This window comes from Sinocyclocheilus grahami, unplaced genomic scaffold (assembly GCF_001515645.1).
Source record: "Sinocyclocheilus grahami isolate Dianchi unplaced genomic scaffold, SAMN03320097.WGS_v1.1 scaffold180.1, whole genome shotgun sequence".
Taxonomy (NCBI): domain Eukaryota; kingdom Metazoa; phylum Chordata; class Actinopteri; order Cypriniformes; family Cyprinidae; genus Sinocyclocheilus; species Sinocyclocheilus grahami.
The window spans coordinates 1028469-1047199 of record NW_015505359.1 but is presented as its reverse complement, the minus strand read 5'-3'; the positions used below and the strand labels follow the sequence as shown (position 1 = coordinate 1047199).

The window sequence follows — 18731 nt, the reverse complement described above, 5'->3', positions numbered from 1 at the left end:
ATATTAAAATAAAACAATTTAAATACAATTAAATAAAATAAAAAAATATATATACAATAAAATGATCCATGATACAAGTTAAAGAAAAAAAATGTTGTAAGGACATTTATTATTATTATTACAACTATTATTAAAAAAAAAGCTTTATAAAACACAATTGTAAGGATCAGACAATGAATACAGTATGACAATACAAAGCCCATTAATCACTCTTGCCTCTAAAAAAAACCCCATAAGTGTTAGCATTCTCTTGGTAGACTTCACAAAGCTCTAAAAGTAAATATATTCATAATTAAATATATTTATTAAATATTTTGGCTATTTTGGCTTTTATCATGTTTACCAATGCGCGGAATTCCTAATACCCCATGCAGACAGTCTTTTTTCCCCCTCCAGTTTACCAAGACTTATTCAAATATGTCAGCTGACAAAATCTACAATACTTAGCTGATATAATGTCAATAATTATATTCCTTATCTAGGAGCAGTATGGTCCTCTTGGATCAGTGTGTGTATAAGTGCATGGGAAAATGACTTTGAAAGCGCACATCTGTGTTGTGAAGGTAGGGATTATCTCTAGACGGCATTCAGAGAGCTTTTCAGTGCTTTACACTGAATAGCGTATCCCAACCCGCTCTGCCTTCCCTTTAATAGGATAACCCCAATGTCTAATAAAAAGCTCATAATTTGTGCCATTCCAGCGCCCGCCTCAGCCATGCAGCAAACGCAAGCCCCGCGGAGGGCAGATACACAGACGGGCAGGTTAATGACGACACAGTCAGAATGTCAGGGTGCCGAGGGCACTCCATTCCTTCATATTACAGAGCTGCTGGAAACAGCTTAATGGACAGGATCCGAGGCCAGAGCGCAGCATGAGGGCAGAAAGACAGTGGACACAGACGAGTGGCACGCGGGAGAAAGAGAAGAAAAAAACTCTCCAGTGGGGATGGTCATTCTGAAGGCAGTGATATCCCTCTGGGCGGGAAGAGAGAATGGGTGTGGAGAATAGACGGGTGCTGTTAAGAACCAGATTTATAACACTAAATAATTGTTTTTCAAAGAAAATCTTTTACATGAAAAATTACCCATTTAAATAAACCATTTAAAAAAAAAAATTGCATCTAAAGAAAAAAAAAATAACATGCACATTTGAACAGCATCTTCTTGCTCTGAACTTTGAACCCTGAAAGTATTTTTCTACTTATTATATTTTCAAAATACAAGTTTTTAACACTGATAACATCAATGACAAGAAATCAAGTGACACATATTCCTTTAAAATTATTGATATTCCTAATTACTTATTTTGTTTTGCTTTGTTAAATCTTAAACTACTGCTTAAGCCAGGGGAGGGAAGAATGGATGAATGAATGAATACTCATAAATGTTTCATAATATTTTCAAAATAATAAGTGAAGTTAGGTTAGAGAAAGCAGTTTTTCTTGCCTGTTTGAAATAGGTATCAAAAGGGAATCAGCAGGATGTTTAAAGGAAACATATTATGCCCCTTTTTACAATATGTAATATAAGTCTCTGGTGTCCCCAGAATGTGTCTGTAAAGTTTCAGCTCAAAATACTCCACAGATAATTTATTATCTCATTTTGAAAATGCCTATTTTGAGTGGAAGCAGAAACACGCTGTATTTCGGGCCTGTCTCTTTAAATGCAAATGAGCTGCTGCTCCCTTTTCCCCTTTTCGCCATTACAGATCATACCTGCTAAAAAACATCTGTTTTGGTTCTGATTATCAAGTTTATCACGCTGAAATCATGTGTTTTAAACAATATGTTTGAGATATACAGTTTTCTGAGAGCACACATCCGAAGCACACGGACAGAAAGCGGCTGTCACAGCATGTGAGTACTAAACTAAGTTCTCATTCACACACAAGTTAACGTTAAAAACACACATGAGTTACAAAAAACAGTCGGTTATGTCTGTGAAGGTAAACAGCTGAGAAATAAATGTTTATTTTAGATCTGTGTGGCAGCAGCAATATACAGTAAATAAATCAATAAATCCTCTGCTCTGTTGTCTCCTCTGAGGCTGGGACTGTAAACGGTGTTCTGGGCTCGTCTGTGCAGCCAAAGACAGAACAGTTAGCATGTTTTGCTCAAACTTTTGCCATGGCATTAGAACTGGTACACCGTTGTCACTTGCGAAAACACAATAACGGCGCCGTGGGTGTAAACTTACAGATTAAGGGGTGGTAATATTATAATGAAATCCCGTTGCCATGTCACCAAGGGAGTGAAATCAGACGCACTCGTTTTCTCAGAAGCTTGCAGAAAAAGGCTTCCCAAAACAAAGTTACTGGGTTAATCTTTTTCAAGTTTCCTTGGTTGGTAGATGCACCGGGGACCTGATTATAGCAGTTATAACCTGGAAAGGTCAGATTTTCATGATATGTCACCTTTAAAATGCTTTTTTCTTCTGTAACACACTGTCAACGGGCTTCGGTTCAAGCACTTGACATTTATCGACATTTCAAGAGTTTAGGTCAGGTCAGAATGGTGTCAACCTTAGTTTCAGCTATGCAGAGATAATTCAGAAGAGCAAATGTGAGTAAAAGGCATTTCCTCTTTTGCTGGGATGCTGGTCTCTATTTTCCTTGTAAACAGCTAGGCTACTCTGCCCAGAGGGATTTACTGAGGCCACGCTGAGAAACATCTGCCTGCAGAAGGTGTTCTGCTGTTTCCTGTCCTTGGTGCTCCGGCAGCAGTGGTAAAACTGTCACTGCCGTGAAAGACTCATACAAGAGGCCTTGGTTGTACTGTTTATGACAAGGAGAGTCAGTTCTTTGTTTTCAATATAACATAATCACACTATTACATGTCATATTTTGTTATGCTCCAAAACCTAGCGAGCTGCCTACTGTACGGAGGTAGCATTTTAAGGCATCATACAGTTGTGCTCCCAACAGGAGCCAATATGGTGAACAAAGCAAATAAAATGTTGATTTAAAAATACTCTTATTTTTCAGTAAATACTGTAAAGTATGCGCGTACACACCTCACGCACCGGATGCCTGCGCGCGCTCAAAGACAGTTGGACATAGTGGTGTATTATAGGGATGGGCGATATCTTATCGTTTGCGATATACCGGTAAAAATTCTCCACACAATAAGAATTCGTCTTCCCGCGATAATAACGATAGTCTAGTTGTTGACATATTTCTGTGTGCGACTGTGTGGAGTGACGTGAAGGAAGGCGGACGTGAAATTGAGCAGCTCCTTCTACAATCTGGAACAGGTTTGGATAGGGCTGTACAGTGCGACAAAAATCGGTCTGAGCCTTGAGTAAATGTACTACAGCAGCACGTGTGCGACAGTTTTACATGTGTATGAGTCGTTTACAAACCTGTTGTCCAACAAAGATATTTTAATTTATTGCCATGCCTTTTCTCCATATTAACTTCATAACAGTCGAGTGTTTGAAATAACTTATTTTTGTGATCAGATGTGGTTTCGTATCGCAGAAATCATACTATTCTATAGCATTATATAGAGTGATAAGGCTATGTCGATTAGCATTGCATTATAAATATACTCTATCCTTATAAAAAATACCCAAGATTGCTTGAAGAACACAGATACCATATATTTTGTGCAATTGCATGTTTATTGTCTTCAGGTTTCCTCAGTTAAAATTTCTCTGTCTGCGTTTGATTCAGCTACAGCGATCCCTGGATACTTCTTCCTGGAGCATTACTTCTACTATGCATATGTGGCGTTTCTGCGCAAGTTTCTGGCATTTCTGTTTGAATTAAACAGTCATTACATTACGTGTGTACTCCGTAATGCTCACAATACCCTATTTTGGGTAAAATTAGGAAAGATAATACTTTTCTCTAAAGAAACAGGATTCCCTAAATTATCGTCATTGATATCGTTATCGCAATAAATATCAGAAATTATCGTGATACATTTTTAAGCCCATATCGCCCATCCCTAAATGGTGTATTAGAGGTAAAAAATTATATAAATACTGTTCGGTTTCTCGCACAAACCGATCGTTTCGTGTCTTAGGACATCAACGTGTCGTCACGAGCCGCAGGGTTTAATTTGGATTTGTCTGTGCATGTTTTTTTTAAAAGTGCATGATTTTGTTACCATTGCCATGCATTATACGACTGATAGACTGCAACAGTTAAAGTTAAAAATCATCATATGTGTTCTACTGAAGAAACAAAGTCACCTTCATCTTGGATGCCCTGGGGGTAAGCAGATAAACATCACATTTTCATTTTTGGGTGAACTATCCCTTTAAGCTTTGGTACTTCAACAAACTGAAGAGACACCATTTCTGAAGAGTTCCTCCCAATATTTTAAAATCGAACGTTCCCAAGATAAATTCTATATAAAACATCTTTCAGTTGCTAAGTGCTTATTTGGTCCCCACTGCGTATAATTAAAGATGTTTCCTGAATTCTTTTATGTCTGGCTTCAGATTTATTGCAGAGACAATTAGAGTAATTATACCGCTGAAGTTTGGTCTGGCTGTTGGTGGCAACAGCATTGGCAAGGCCTGACATGTGCCCGACATGTTTTCTTATTTTATCATACTTAATTGCAAAAACAGCATCCCTTTGTTGTATATGTTCAAATCATTTACTGTAAACCAGGGGTCTTCAACCTTCTGAGATCCACGTCCCCTTTGGTGGATAGCTAGAGACCCCATGTTACATAATGTATAAACTTGAGTGTCACATTTTAAACCTGGCCTATAATAAAATGCATAAACTACCATATTAATGCATTTTCATTTGTTATGATAGTCACATTGCAAAGTAGTTTAAATATTCATATTTAAAGAGTCATATTTTTGCACATTTTAAATGTCATTTCTAAACTACAGTTTAATCAGTGAAGGACGAACTTCATAATAGGCTGAATTAGAAAAAGTGTTTGAACGTGGAAAGTGGTTGTAATATTGTATTTAATTTAATACATATTTTAATTTTTTTCCACAAAGATTAGATCAAACAGTAATTTGCAGACCTCCTGCAGACTACCTGATTGAGACTAATGCAAAACACTTCTCTATAAACACACATTAGTTTGAAAAGTGAACACATCGCAATTGCAGTTCTTTTATCCAGAGTAATATTTTAGTATTCCTTCCAGCCCCCATAACAAACATCATGCCCAGGTAAAATGCAGCCGTAAGCAATGAACAGGGATAAAAACTCCCTGAGTCTGTGGTAAGCATCCCACCATGAAATTAGGTAAATTAGTGGGTGGAAAAGTAAAGCGAGAATTGATAAGCACAGCTCTTTAAATTAAAGGGCAAGAAAAGGCCCAGCCCTGGTTACAACAGTCTTACGTAAACCAAACACTGGTGTTCACAGTCGTTGCTTTCACTCCTCATTTAGACACACGGGCTTCCTCTCCAGGAGTGTCAATGCTTTAAAAGGAATATTCCTGGGTCAATACAAGTTTTAAATACAAACATTCAGCAGTATTTGTGGCTGTTGATTGAACATTAGATAGAATTAGATTTTGAATTAGATTTTAGATTGTTGTTGTAACACATTGAAACTGTGAGTATTCTAACGTTTGGCATTTTAAGTGCCTAGTTGTAACCAAGATTTTTTGCTTTGTTTTAAAGAAAAGGAGGGCAAGGAGGGACATTTTTTTGTGGTAATCAACATTATGCCACAAATGCAAATGACTGAACTTAACTTGTATTGAATGTGAAAAATTACAGGTTTATTTGATTCTTTTATAGTTGTGAAGAAAGACAGACAACTGTAATCAAATCAGAACAGTCTAAAAGAGACAAAGGCTTCTGTACTCACACAATGAAATATAGCTTTGGTCAAAGGGTCAAAATATATCGGCCACACTGTGGAAAGCAGTGCCAGAATTGAAATTGTTAAACATTTATAGGAACAGTCTGAGATGTTTTATAGAGGGGGGAAAAACAAGTTTGTGAGAGAAAGCTTGGATTGACTACACTTTTAATGCTGGCTTGGTTTGAATAGTTCATATTTTCCAGTTATGTAGAAGTTCCCTTCATAATTCCCTGAGCATAGACACAAAAGACAGGGGAAAGAAAGAAAGAAAAAAACAAACACACACACACACTAAAACACTTTTGCTAGGCTGCAAGCTCTGAAAACCTCAGCGGTCCCACTGGTAGAGTGCAGTACGTGGCATACTGCCGTTCTGAAGAGCGAGTAGATTACAGGCTATATAGATTATAGTGGAAGGGTAGACAATAGAGCAATATCCTGCATCTTCTGTGCATACATACAGAAAAGTGTTTTTTTTTTAGATATAAGCTTGCAGTGCAAGTTTTCATTGACTTTCTGCCCCAACAAAGAACTCCATACATCTTACTCCTGGAATGATTCATTAGGCTTATATAGTGTGTTTTGGTTAGGCTGCTTTTTAGAAGGGACTGTGCTTGTGGAGACAGGGATTATGGAGAACTTTGAGACAGTTTCTCAATGAGAGCTTTTTGGGCGTTGACCATTGTGAAGGTGTGTCAAAACGTGAATACTCAGCATTATTCTAATGCCCAAATATAATGGCTGCACGCTGTTTTGCATGGTTTGAGTTTAGAAAACAAAACCGTGTGCATCAACCAAAAATTTGATTCCAAAGCTCATATTTGCATATGCTGTACCACAAATGGGGTCACATGTTTTCTCAGGTCTATCGCCTATTTCTGCAATCCTGAGTAAACAGATCAATGGGCTCCTGCAAGCTGTTTTGCTCTAGTGCTGTTCAGCCATTAGCCTACATCTCCCAGTCTAACAGCCCATTAGAAAAATTATGCCTTGGGTTAAAACACAGACAATTGTCACTCCTTCAGTTTTAACAGATGTTAATCCATTGTTAGGTCATTTCTGTTATGCAGTACCATTTGAACCCTTTGACTTCTAAATTTGAATATATTTGAGTTGTAATTTAAGGAAGTATTTCTATAAAAGGGTATAGCAGACTTTCAAAAAAATCTGCTCTGGTAAAGCTTAACCACTTACACTTTATTCATTTTGACCTGGCAATAAAATTAACAGGATTGAAATAAAGAGCTAAAGTCAGCCGTTGCTCAGTGAGAGACTGGGACTTAGCTTGCATGACAGTGTCAAGTTCATTTTGGCATATTTTTAACAATTTTTTTTTAAAATGCTGATATTATCATAACAAATTGATATTATGTGTGATTTAATCAAACAAGACTGAATGAGAAACCAACAGAACATTACCGTTTTTAAAATCCATAGCTAATACTGATATTTGTGCTGTTGTTTTATCTACTGGAAATGATGTCACTTCCTGGCATATTTGTTATTTTAAGGGTTATTACAAAAGATTAGGGGGAAAACTACAGTTCAAAGTTTTTTTTTATTAATACTTTTATAGCAAGGACACATCAAATTGATCAAAAATGACAGTTAAAACTTTCACATTGTTACAAAAACATTCTATTTCAAATCAATTCTGATCTTTTAAACTTTCTATTCATCAAAAATCTTGGGGAAAAAAGTATCATGGTTTCCACAAAAATATTAAGCAGCATAGCCGTTCAATTCTACACTGTTTCCACATTGATAATAATAGGAAAATGTTTCTTGAGCACCAAATCAGCATATTAGTATAATTCCTGAAGGATCATGTGACACTAAAGACTGAAATAATGGCTGCTGAAAATTCAGCTTTGCCATCACAGGAATAAAGTACATTTGTAAAAATGTTAAAAAGAAAACGGTTATAGTAATAGTATATTATAATATTACTATTTTCACTGCATTTCTGATTAAACAAATAAGCCTTAGTGAACATTAGACATTTCTTTCATTAAAAAATTCAAAACATTAAAAACTAGAAAAAATTAATACTAGAAGCTGAATCAACATTTCTTAATAAACTGTAAATTTTTCATGTCAGAAGTGACTGTACCTGGGGACATGTGGCATCCACTCAAAGCAAAGTGGTGAAATTAATAAAAAAAATTCAGCCCATGTTCACATATGAATATGAATTCAGTCCTTAAAAATTGTGAGTTCCAATATATTAAGATATATGATGCACAGTACACTCTCAGAAGAAAAGGTACAAAAGCTGTCACTGGGGTGGTACTGGTACCTTTTCAAAAGGTACAATTTTGTACCTTTTAGGTGCTAATATGTACACTTTAGGTACTAATATGTACTTTTAAGGTGCCAATATGAACTCTTTAGGTACAAAGGTGTGCCTTTTGAAAGGGGTACCGCCCCAGTGACAGTTTTTGTACCTTTTTTTCTGAGAGTGTAGGAATGACCCCGCTGTGCTATTCTCTTTGCACTTGATCTTTCACTATGAAACTTTATGGACAGGAGCAGAGAGCTCCCAATGCAGAGGCTTAAGAGGTACAATGCACTGTGCTTTTCCTGGATATAGTGAAGCGCTTGTCACAACACAAACAAGTATCTGCGGTAATCCTGAAAGAGGCAGAAGGAGAAATATAAAGAATGTGTGAGAATAAGTGAGAGACAGGGTAAGAGGGAGGGAGTCCGCCTGCTAACACAGATTAGTTGTGGGCATTTGAATCCAAGGCCAGTTACATCATCTATTTTGTCTACCCAGCCTCACTGTTACTCCAACACAAGTGAGAAGAAAGTAAAGAGGAAAGTCAAGGCCATTCAACCGAGTGGTCCACATCCTCCACAGATCAGCTCTATCTGAAAGCTATCCCAGAGTTGCAAAGAGAAAATGGAGTCGCGCAATGTCATTCAAAGCTAAGCTGTAGAACAGATGTCTTCAAAGCTTCGGTTGAGTTCATAAGCTGCAGCACACTGCAGTGAACTACACAGCTTTGCAGAGTTAGCATTGTGTACTCGGTTGTCCCCCAGTTGTGTGCATTCTGTTGTCCCCCAATTATCTCTTAAATTCAACGTTATATTTCAGATACTCTGAGACATTTAGGGCCAATTAGAGAGTTTATCCTACTGAGAAGAGATAAAATCATGCATGTAACGCCTGTGTTGTTATAATTAAGAGTGACAATCAAGAATTTTAACAACTGTGAACACAGTATTTTACCTTGTGCCTCATTATCAGCTAATTATTCCCCAAGGTGATCAACTGACAGTAACTACAGGTTATAAAATAGACCCGTTTGTGCTGTTGTGCACTCTGTTGCTGCTCATATGCCCCTCTGCTTTTAAAACTACACCAATAGACAGACACTAAATAACAGAGATTTACTGATATAAAAAAGTAAGAAAAAACAGCCAACTGAAAAAATAAATGGTTAATTATAATAATACATTTCAAAATCCTTGGACCAAAACAACTAAATAAATAACATGCATTACAAATAGCATTTTGATTATTATTATTATTATTATTTAAAAATGTACACTTAGCCATTAGACATAACTCAAAACAAGTAAAATAAAAATAAAAACACACACACACTTAAGACTGCAAAATTACACCTATTTTTAATCTTTGTTTTGGGCTATGCCTCAATGCTAAGTTAAAAATGTTACATGTTTCTTACTTGATAATTAATGGCTGTAAAAATTGGTAAGTTACTTCACGTGTGAAGACATCTTTTTGAACACACAGGGGCATTGTTTTGTGCAAATCTTTAGAGATTCACTAAATTATTTTTTTTATTTATCAGTGGTCTCAATACTGAAGAATCAATTATCAATTAAGTAGAAAAAAATATCCTAAAATGTCGGTCAAATCGATTATCTCTCTCTAGCTCTCTAGTAAATTAACACTGTAAACACAACTAAAAACTAAGAAAATAAATGCTTTAAAGCTACATGCAGTTTTAGAATTTCATGGTGCATTAAGCTGATGTGAATCCCTTTTTACAAGTCTTGCCAAAGGCCTTGACAAAGACAGGGCAAGAACTAAGCAGAAGCATTATAAATAAGAGTGAGCTCTGGTCTGACTCTGTACTATGGAAGTTTTTGTCAGGAGAGTCATATCTTCGATAGGAACAGATTTGTGAAGACTATATTGTCAGGGTAGATATCATTAACCTTGTGGATACTCAAAACCTCAGAGCATTCAGAGAGTAATGCATTATGACAGACACCCCTGAAGCACACGCTTCTGTGACTGAAAATCTAGCATTAGTATAAACCACATGAATAACTAAGATGCTTTCAGCAAGATCCTGTGGCTACTAAACGGCATAAACAAAACACATAAAGACATGTTATTGCCACTGGGTATTTTTCGGATGACAGGTCGAGTGAATTTGTCCAGTCAGCTACTGGTCAACCAAGCAGATAGTCCCAGACAAACTCAGTGATTAAGCCCATGTGGCTGTGTTTGGGATGCTCAGGACTGCAGTGTTAATATTTGTCAGATGTCAGCCTACAATTGACTTATTTATATAAATCTGGGATAGAAGAAAGTATTTGTTTTTGAACATAAAAAATGACACACTTCAGCTTTATAGATTTTTTCATTTGTTGTGTAATTTAACTGTGCCACCTTTTCAAAGTAAACATTTCACACACAGTACAAAATCAATATAAACTAAAGTACAGCAGACAGTAGTTTGTATTATATGCATAAGTGATACATTTAGTGGGGGATTATTTGCTTTGGGTTGTGATGGGCCAGAATTGGGCTTAGGCTATTTTCAGTGCCAGTCCAGCCCTAGTTAATGTTACAGCAAACACTTTAAAAAGTTTCCAAAGTTTACACAGCATAAGGCTTCTCAAGTAGGTGGCTGGGAGCTTTTTTCCTACTTTTTGGCTTTATTTCAACAAGGCATTATGAAATAAAAGCTTTTATTTTTATATTTACTTCAGATACCCACTGGCCTATATTGTGAGATAAGATGCAAACAAATATACATTTCATATAGGCTAACTGTTTTACAATAGAAATGTTATAAGATAGACAAAATAATATCCAGTGATGTACAACGCAACTTTCTTCACTTTGAATTGAAAATAAAGAAACATTTGCAACATATGGAAATGGAAAATGGATTACTTTTTAATTCTTTTACTGTTTTCTGTATTTTTTCTTTGTTTCCTTGTATCCATTTAAATCCTTTAATTAAGTAAATTAAATAGTAGCAAACTCTTTCTAAAAAAACTCTCAAAAATAATTATATTATATCATAATATAATATATTCTATATATTACTAACTATAGTAAACATACATTTTTAGTATATTGTATTAAAACAACTTCTGCACACAGATGCTCTAGAATAAACTATCAAAAAGCTGGCTCTTGTAACATCTCTTGGACTTCCATTTAGCATTTGGATTCCCATTGAGAGGCCCATCTCTTTCTCCTTGTACCGTCTGTGGTGAAATTCATACCTCTAGTATAAATTTTACATTAGCATCTCTCATCTGTCAAACAGCTAAGCGAGAAGCACCGGAATGACTCATCAGATTAGTTTAATCAATGACAGCATGTTTGTCCAAAAATCCCATCTAGTGTGACCTGGGAGGAGCTAATTATGGATGAAGCATGTCAGTGCTTCTGAGGAAGCGGGGCTGCAGTCAGCTACATGGTGGATCAACCCTAATGAAGGTTTCATGAGTGAGAGATAACAGGCAAACACTCATTCATTTCATTCAATCTATCTGAAACCCAAAGTCATGCAGCTGTGTGAGATGTTCTTCCAGTAGTTCTCAACTGGTGGATGTGGACAACAGGGAAAAAAACTATATATAATAAAATGAACTTTAACTGTATAGTTAACCATAGTTAGGCTAACAAAATAAATACACCAAATAGGCCCCAAAAGCCAAGAACAAAACTACAGCTAGTAAAAAAAATGTTCCTATGTTGAATAGTTTTCATTTGTGTCGAGCATTAATTATTTTGTGTCGAAACTTGAAGTCAATCAAAAATGATACCTATAAATTAGAATATTTTTTGCATATTGTTGGACCTATGCAGCTCATAGTAATAATAACACATTTTAATATTTGATTTTAAGGGTATTTCTGCTAACGTTTTTACAATAATCAATATTGGTACTTGAAATAACACTTGATTTCCAACCGACCAATCTGGGTCAAGCAAACCCATTTAAGAATCACTGCTCAAAGTCTGTGTTAGACATATACTTATCATGTGATATTTACAAGGAGATGTCAAACAACACAAACAGATGAGAACAATTGTGTTGTTCTCCCTCTGCCTCTATGTCTCAGGACAGAGGAAGATCCATTTTGGAGCATTTCATGCCTCAGAGAGCAGCCTTTAAGACACGTCTGTTTGCTATCGAAATTTCCTTTATATTTAAATAGTGCTTGAGCAATGATGCATTTAGAAGCGCTCGCCTCTCCTACACTGAGTTCTTGTATCTTTTCTTTATTAAACCTTGACTGTGGACTGTGGAAGTTCTTAAAAAACTATCAACCCCTCTGATCTGTCAACCCACTAATCCACTCACACACACATTCATCAATAGAGTTTCATTAATTCTGTTAAATAGCCTAAGTACTTCTGCGTAAGAAGATGCTTAAGCTGACAAGCCACATAAGAATTTCAGACAAAATTACCTACTTTTGAGACCAATCAAAGTGCTTTTATTCTATCAAATGATCATAGTGAATTATCTAACAATCTAGCCAGTTTTCAGGAGCCCAAATTAAATCTGCCAAAACCACAAGCTACAAATGAATAAGTGAAGGAAACATTTGATGTAGTTCTAAACCTGTATGGTTTTCTTTATTCTGGAGATTTTAAATAGATATGTTAGGCATGGCTTTGTGACAGCTCTTTTCCATACAATGAAAGCGAATGGCAACTATGGACTGTAAAGCTTTAAAAATGATTTTTAAAAAGCACCAAATGACCTTTAAATTGTTATTCACCTTCACCATTTTATGGTGGTTTTCTCTTATTTCTGGAGTGTAACAGCCCTGGACACAATCTGCTTTCACGGTGTTGAAAAGAGCAGTGTGAACATTCTTCTAAACATCCACTTTTGTGCTCCACGGTTGAAAGAAAATCACAGGCTTGGAATGACATGAAGGTAAGTGAATGATGATAGAATTGCATTTAATATGATTAAGAGAATTAAAGCTGATTAGGCAATTTCCTCAGGCTGTACAGTAAGAAAGGAAGATCTGAGTGTGTGGCACGCAGGCATGAATCAAATGAAAGAAACTTGTTCTGCTAAACCACACATGTTGCAAGAACATGTCCTTGCCTGACTCGTCAGAGAAGGTATGGAAAGCACATAGACAAATCAGTTTGTGAAAAAATTATTTACAAAATGAAGGTCGAGTAAGTCCTGGGTTGCAAACTATCAGTGAAAAAGGAGAACACAAGAGAAAAGATGATCTCAAAAAGCAAGATGGGGGTGAAGTGTTTAGCTTGTGGCTAGAAGAAATGAGTGTGCCTTTGTTGGTCTGTGCTAATTATAGCAGGAACAGGCTGGGTTCAGATCTACTCTCTCTAATAACATTTATCAGCTTCTTGTCACCAAAGACCCATTGTTCCTATCTCTCCTTAAATACTCCCCAAGAACATCTCTGAACCTCTGGGACATATTTATGTGCCACATATATTGGCTTCCTTAATTCTGAAAAAATTATTAGAATACAGAAAAACAGCATGGACATTATACATTCATCTACATAAAATTCAAGAGTATTGATCAACTCACACACGGAAAAGCATCTCATAATAAAGTCTGTCAATGCTAAACCATGCCTTTATGAATACAGGATGTCTGCAGTCTGAACACCAGCTTCATGGCCAATAAAGGCACTCAGCTGGCAGGACATACGGTCGACCGGCACATTAGTAATGATTCAGTCACCAAGGCCCACATCCTGTATACATTACTCTTTAACTGGTGCTATGAAAAACCATTGAGGAAACAGAGTGAATCTCAATGATAGCAATGAGACCACTAAGACATTAAATACTAATCTGCCAGAGAAAGCGTAAGCAGTGTCTGTGAAACTGATAATTAAGGCGCATGCAAATGGAGAGGCTGCTGCTCTGAATCTGACAATGACACCAAAGATTTACTTACTGCCATTTATAGATCCGGAAAAATTACAGGGAGGTAACTATTATTTGCCCTGAGGGGTTGTCAAAATCCATAAAAACAATGTCCCTCCCTTTGTAACCAACATTTCAAATGGGATATGATCCATCCATTGTGGATCACTATGCCAACGACTATAAATCCTTTTTCAATAGCTCTGATCCAAGCATATTATCACCCTATTATAATAACAGACGTACCCAAATAGAATTTAGCAGCTGAGCTAAAAGCACCACACAATGGTGTCCGTCAGAAGATTTAATAACAGCGTACAGACAACTATATAGAAAAGGAAAAATTCCCTTAAGACAATCAGACATATTCTAAACCTGGAGCATAGAAGCAGTAACCAATAAAGATGTAAAAAAAAACACTAATGCCAAGGTTATAGATGTTTACACAAACATAATAATTAACCATGGGGAAATTAACAACTGCATCATAAATTTCCTCGTACTGTATTACTTACTTCATGGGCTTGAAGAGTGCCTGGCCATAGTTCTGGAATGTCATGATGAGCTTCAGCTGCGTACCTCCAGATTTCATTGCTACAGAGAGAATAAGAGTGATGCTAAATTTTCATATCAAGCCTTTTTACAATGAACCATTTAAGATAAGACTCATTATGCAAGTAGCAATAGCAATGTGAAAATCCAATTAAGAAAATTATTTTTCCTGTCATTGCAGATGGTTCTTGTCTTGAATTTGATTAAAAACGGTTGAAAAAACAAAGGCAACAAGTGTATTTTGGACATACACACATTCCTTTTAGGGAAGCTGATTAGACGGTTTTTTTTAAAAGCGTGTTGTAATGAATATGCAGGCAATCACAAACAGATGAAGGAAAACACCGCCTTGGGTCACTTAAGAGGCTTGTTGTGCCATGCCAGTTTTTTAAAGATCGCTATCACTACAGATTAACATGCAACTTTCTTCTAGAGTTCCATTGCAGATGGTTCTTGTCTTGAATTTGATTAAAAACGGTTGAAAAAACAAAGGCAACAAGTGTATTTTGGACATACACACATTCCTTTTAGGGAAGCTGATTAGACGTTTTTTTTTAAAAGCGTGTTGTAATGAATATGCAGGCAATCACAAACAGATGAAGGAAAACACCGCCTTGGGTCATTTAAGAGGCTTGTTGTGCCATGCCAGTTTTTTAAAGATCGCTATCACTACAGATTAACATGCAACTTTCTTCTAGAGTTCTTTAGAAACCATAAACAGTATATTAATGAGGAATAAATGTACAGTCAACCAGTCAATATAAATCAAAATAAATCCAGACCCCGACATGAACCAGAGGTTCATTTTGTGATAATGACTGGGTTACTGTACATAATCTCCCTTATTACATTGCTACTTAGTAAATAAAAGGACATTAAATATTGATTTGAGGAATAATTTTATCATGTTAAGCAGAGAAGCTTGTGTTGATGTGAGAGTTATTGGTTGTTGGGACACTGGTCAAATATACAGTTTAGTGGTCATTATACAAAAATATTCTGACCACAGAATACAGCGATCGTCTAATCAGAATCAAGTATTCAGGAGAGCCGTGTAATATGTTGAGATATTGACCTTGGGGCTTCACATAAATGCAACCCATCAAGTACAAGTCTACTTGACGATATGTATGCTTGGCAGGAGATACTTTTCCACAGCATGGTGTTTGATTAAGTCTAAATTGCACGCTCTTCTCATTCATTTACTCTGTTTTTATCATGTTAAGCAGAGAAGCTTGTGTTGATGTGAGAGTTATTGGTTGTTGGGACACTGGTCAAATATACAGTTTAGTGGTCATTATACAAAAATATTCTGACCACAGAATACAGCGATCGTCTAATCAGAATCAAGTATTCAGGAGAGCCGTGTAATAAGTTGAGATATTGACCTTGGGGCTTCACATAAATGCAACCCATCAAGTACAAGTCTACTTGACGATATGTATGCTTGGCAGGAGATACTTTTCCACGGCATGGCGTTTGATTGTCTAAATTGCACGCTCTTCTCGTTCATTTACTCTGATGGAATCCACTACCAATGAATCTCAATCCAATTTTATTGATGCATCTGCAGCTAGAGTGCAGGAAGAGTCTAACCATTATCTCGGAGAAACTTCATTTAATGAATCTATTTAAATCTGTTAGGAAGAGCAGCACTAAAAGATGATGCTGCACCCAAAGCATGCATCATAACAGCACCAGTGCATGCAATCCTAAAATCACCTTCCGTTTAAGATTTAACTCTAATCCTTCTATTGTGTAATCTCAAATATTGCCTTACCAACACTGGTAATTCTCTGTGACACCAGATCCTTCAGCATTGCATCAATGACCGGGTTGTGTCTGGAGTAAACCTCATACCGGTTGATACCAATGTGGAAGCGGAGCCAGTTTGGGTAGGAATCTGAGGACATCTCCCCCGTAGGAGCATAATTCCCATCTTTACCTTCCCCATTCCTACGGAAAGACAACATATGCAATGAATGTTGTGCTGTTTCAGAGATGACTCATATGTTGTTCTGAACCCCTTGAGGTGTTTTAATTTACATTCTCAAAAACAAATGCATAATTATAATAAAAAATATATAATAATATTTGTAATAATAATAATATCAAAAACTGTAATCAATTTTTTCACACTTTTATCTTACTTTTTCATTATTATCATCATCATCATCATTGAGAAATCAACATTATTTGGGGAAAACATGATTATTTGTAGGCACTTAGGAGTCTTGCGGGTGTTTTAATGTGTGAGAGATAGAAAAAAAACGGAGATTCTCAACCTACCACTCTGGGTTCTCTGCAGCTTTAGGGTCAAATCTTATATCAGTGTTGACATTGAACAAAGTGTCTTCGTCTGTTAAAGGAGGCAATGGCCTGGTGTATAAAGGATGCTCAAATAGCGCAGAGAGCCTCGAACCCTTGACAACTGCGTTCTTCAAGGTAGAGTCCCGTGTCGCGTGCCTCTTCTCGTCACCTGTCAACTGCTCAAATCTTTTCAGAGCCTCGGATCTCTCCCCAACGGTGATCTTTTCCAGCGAGTGAGAGGACAGGTTTGAGTTCGGCTCGTTGCTGAAGTCTTGAAGTATTCTGAGTGTGTGTTTGTTAGGCCAGCCGGACTCTGATCCCGGCTTGTCTCGATGCTTAGCCCAGTTCTGCGGCTCTTCGCTGGGTGTGTGTGAGCACGAGCACGCGCTACGGCTCCGTCTCTCCAGTTTCGGTAACAAGTCTATCATAATGTGCATAGAGCAGGCTATAAGAAACACCATCAGAATCAAGACTCGGAATTTTCGAAAGAGGATCATCTTCAGGGACTCCTGTTCGAGAAAAGACTTGTTTGGAATGGCAGGGATAAAAGTGAGCAAGCGCACTACATCGCCAACAGTATATAAAACACGGGCTCCCGATTTTATGAGACGAACACATGGAACGTTTTCGTTTTCATTTGCCAGTTTAAGGGCAGAAAGAAGGATTTATATAGCAAAGCGCTCATCCACATCCATGCGAAACAATAATCCCGTTATTTACGTGCGCTCGCGATTAAATTCCTCCCGTGCAGTCAGTTGATGAGACGTGAAAACAATCTCCGACACAATGGCTCATAGTCTATTTTAACATTTAATAGCTGCAGATATTTGCGAAATAGCCTATAATTAAGTCAAGCCTCGTCAGAGAAATTATCCACAAAAGTGCGTGCTCGCGATGCCGCGGTCCTCAGTGTACGGAGAAAACATCTGTCGCTATTCACACAACGCGCGAGATCACTTTCACAGCTGCACAAGTTCATTCGCTCTTCTTATCCGGTACAAATCGAAGCTGTTCAGTCGTTGAAAGCGATGAGACGCATGGCAGTCCTGGCAGGTTTCGAGAAAGTGTGGCATCGCAGCTCCTTCCGTCGACAAATGTGATCTTTGGAGAAAGTTTCAGCGTTTCTTGCTGAACATCCAGTTCATATGAAGGTGATGCTCGCCCGTTGACAGGCGCTTGAGGAAATTCCTCTGTCGTATGTTCAGGGTGAGTGTGTTAAATATCATGATGCTGAAGCCCCTCGCACATAGAGGATTGGCTGAGCTTGAAAACAGGACAGACAGCCCAGGCTCGCTTCTTTCTGCAGCGTCAAATTGTGCAAGAAGAGGGCGTCTGAACACACACTACTACCCATTATTGTCTGAAATGACTTTTTAAGATGTACTTAAGACTAAGTTAACCCCTAACCACTCTCTACCACCTATTTCTGGACTGTTTCTCTAGTCTAGTTGACAATGAGGCATAGGCCACTGCAAGAGGAAGTCATAGGCCTATAGACTAGGTAAAATTAGCCTATGCTTTAAAAGTGTCAAGGGGTTAATCTCTGTGTACAGTATGTACAGTATGTTGTACTAGCATAGTTTAAGAAATAAGGATCACTCACTGAAGGGATACTTCACCTAAAAAAAAAATCATTGTTTTTTTCAACATCACTTAGCCAGAGGCGGACAAAGTACTCAACTCCATTACTTGAGTGAAAGTACAGATACTGCTGGTCAAATATTACTCCATTACAAGTAAAAGTTGTAAAGACAGATTGTTACTTAAATAAAAGTACAGAAGTACTTGCTTTTAAAAGTACTTAAGTACCAAAAGTAAATTTCCTTTTTTATGTCAATGTACTGTTTTATTGTTGTACGTAATACTTGCAATACTTCTGAAGCAACTTAGAATACATTACACCTGCTGAATAAACTG

At 37.0% G+C, this 18731-nt stretch overlaps 1 protein-coding gene across 1 annotated transcript in view; it reads right to left on the bottom strand.

Annotated features, from left to right (window-relative positions):
• fam20cb (FAM20C golgi associated secretory pathway kinase b) overlaps positions 1 to 17476 on the bottom strand; it is a 41085-nt gene extending 23609 nt beyond the window's left edge. Inside the window, exons 1-3 of the mRNA XM_016284142.1 lie at positions 16794 to 17476; positions 16285 to 16460; positions 14468 to 14546 (exon numbers count right to left, since the gene is read on the bottom strand). Coding sequence (XP_016139628.1) covers positions 14468 to 14546; positions 16285 to 16460; positions 16794 to 17311 — 773 coding nt within the window. The 5' untranslated portion in view covers positions 17312 to 17476. The remainder of the gene's footprint in view (positions 1 to 14467; positions 14547 to 16284; positions 16461 to 16793) is intronic.
• Positions 17477 to 18731: the final 1255 nt, after the last annotated feature.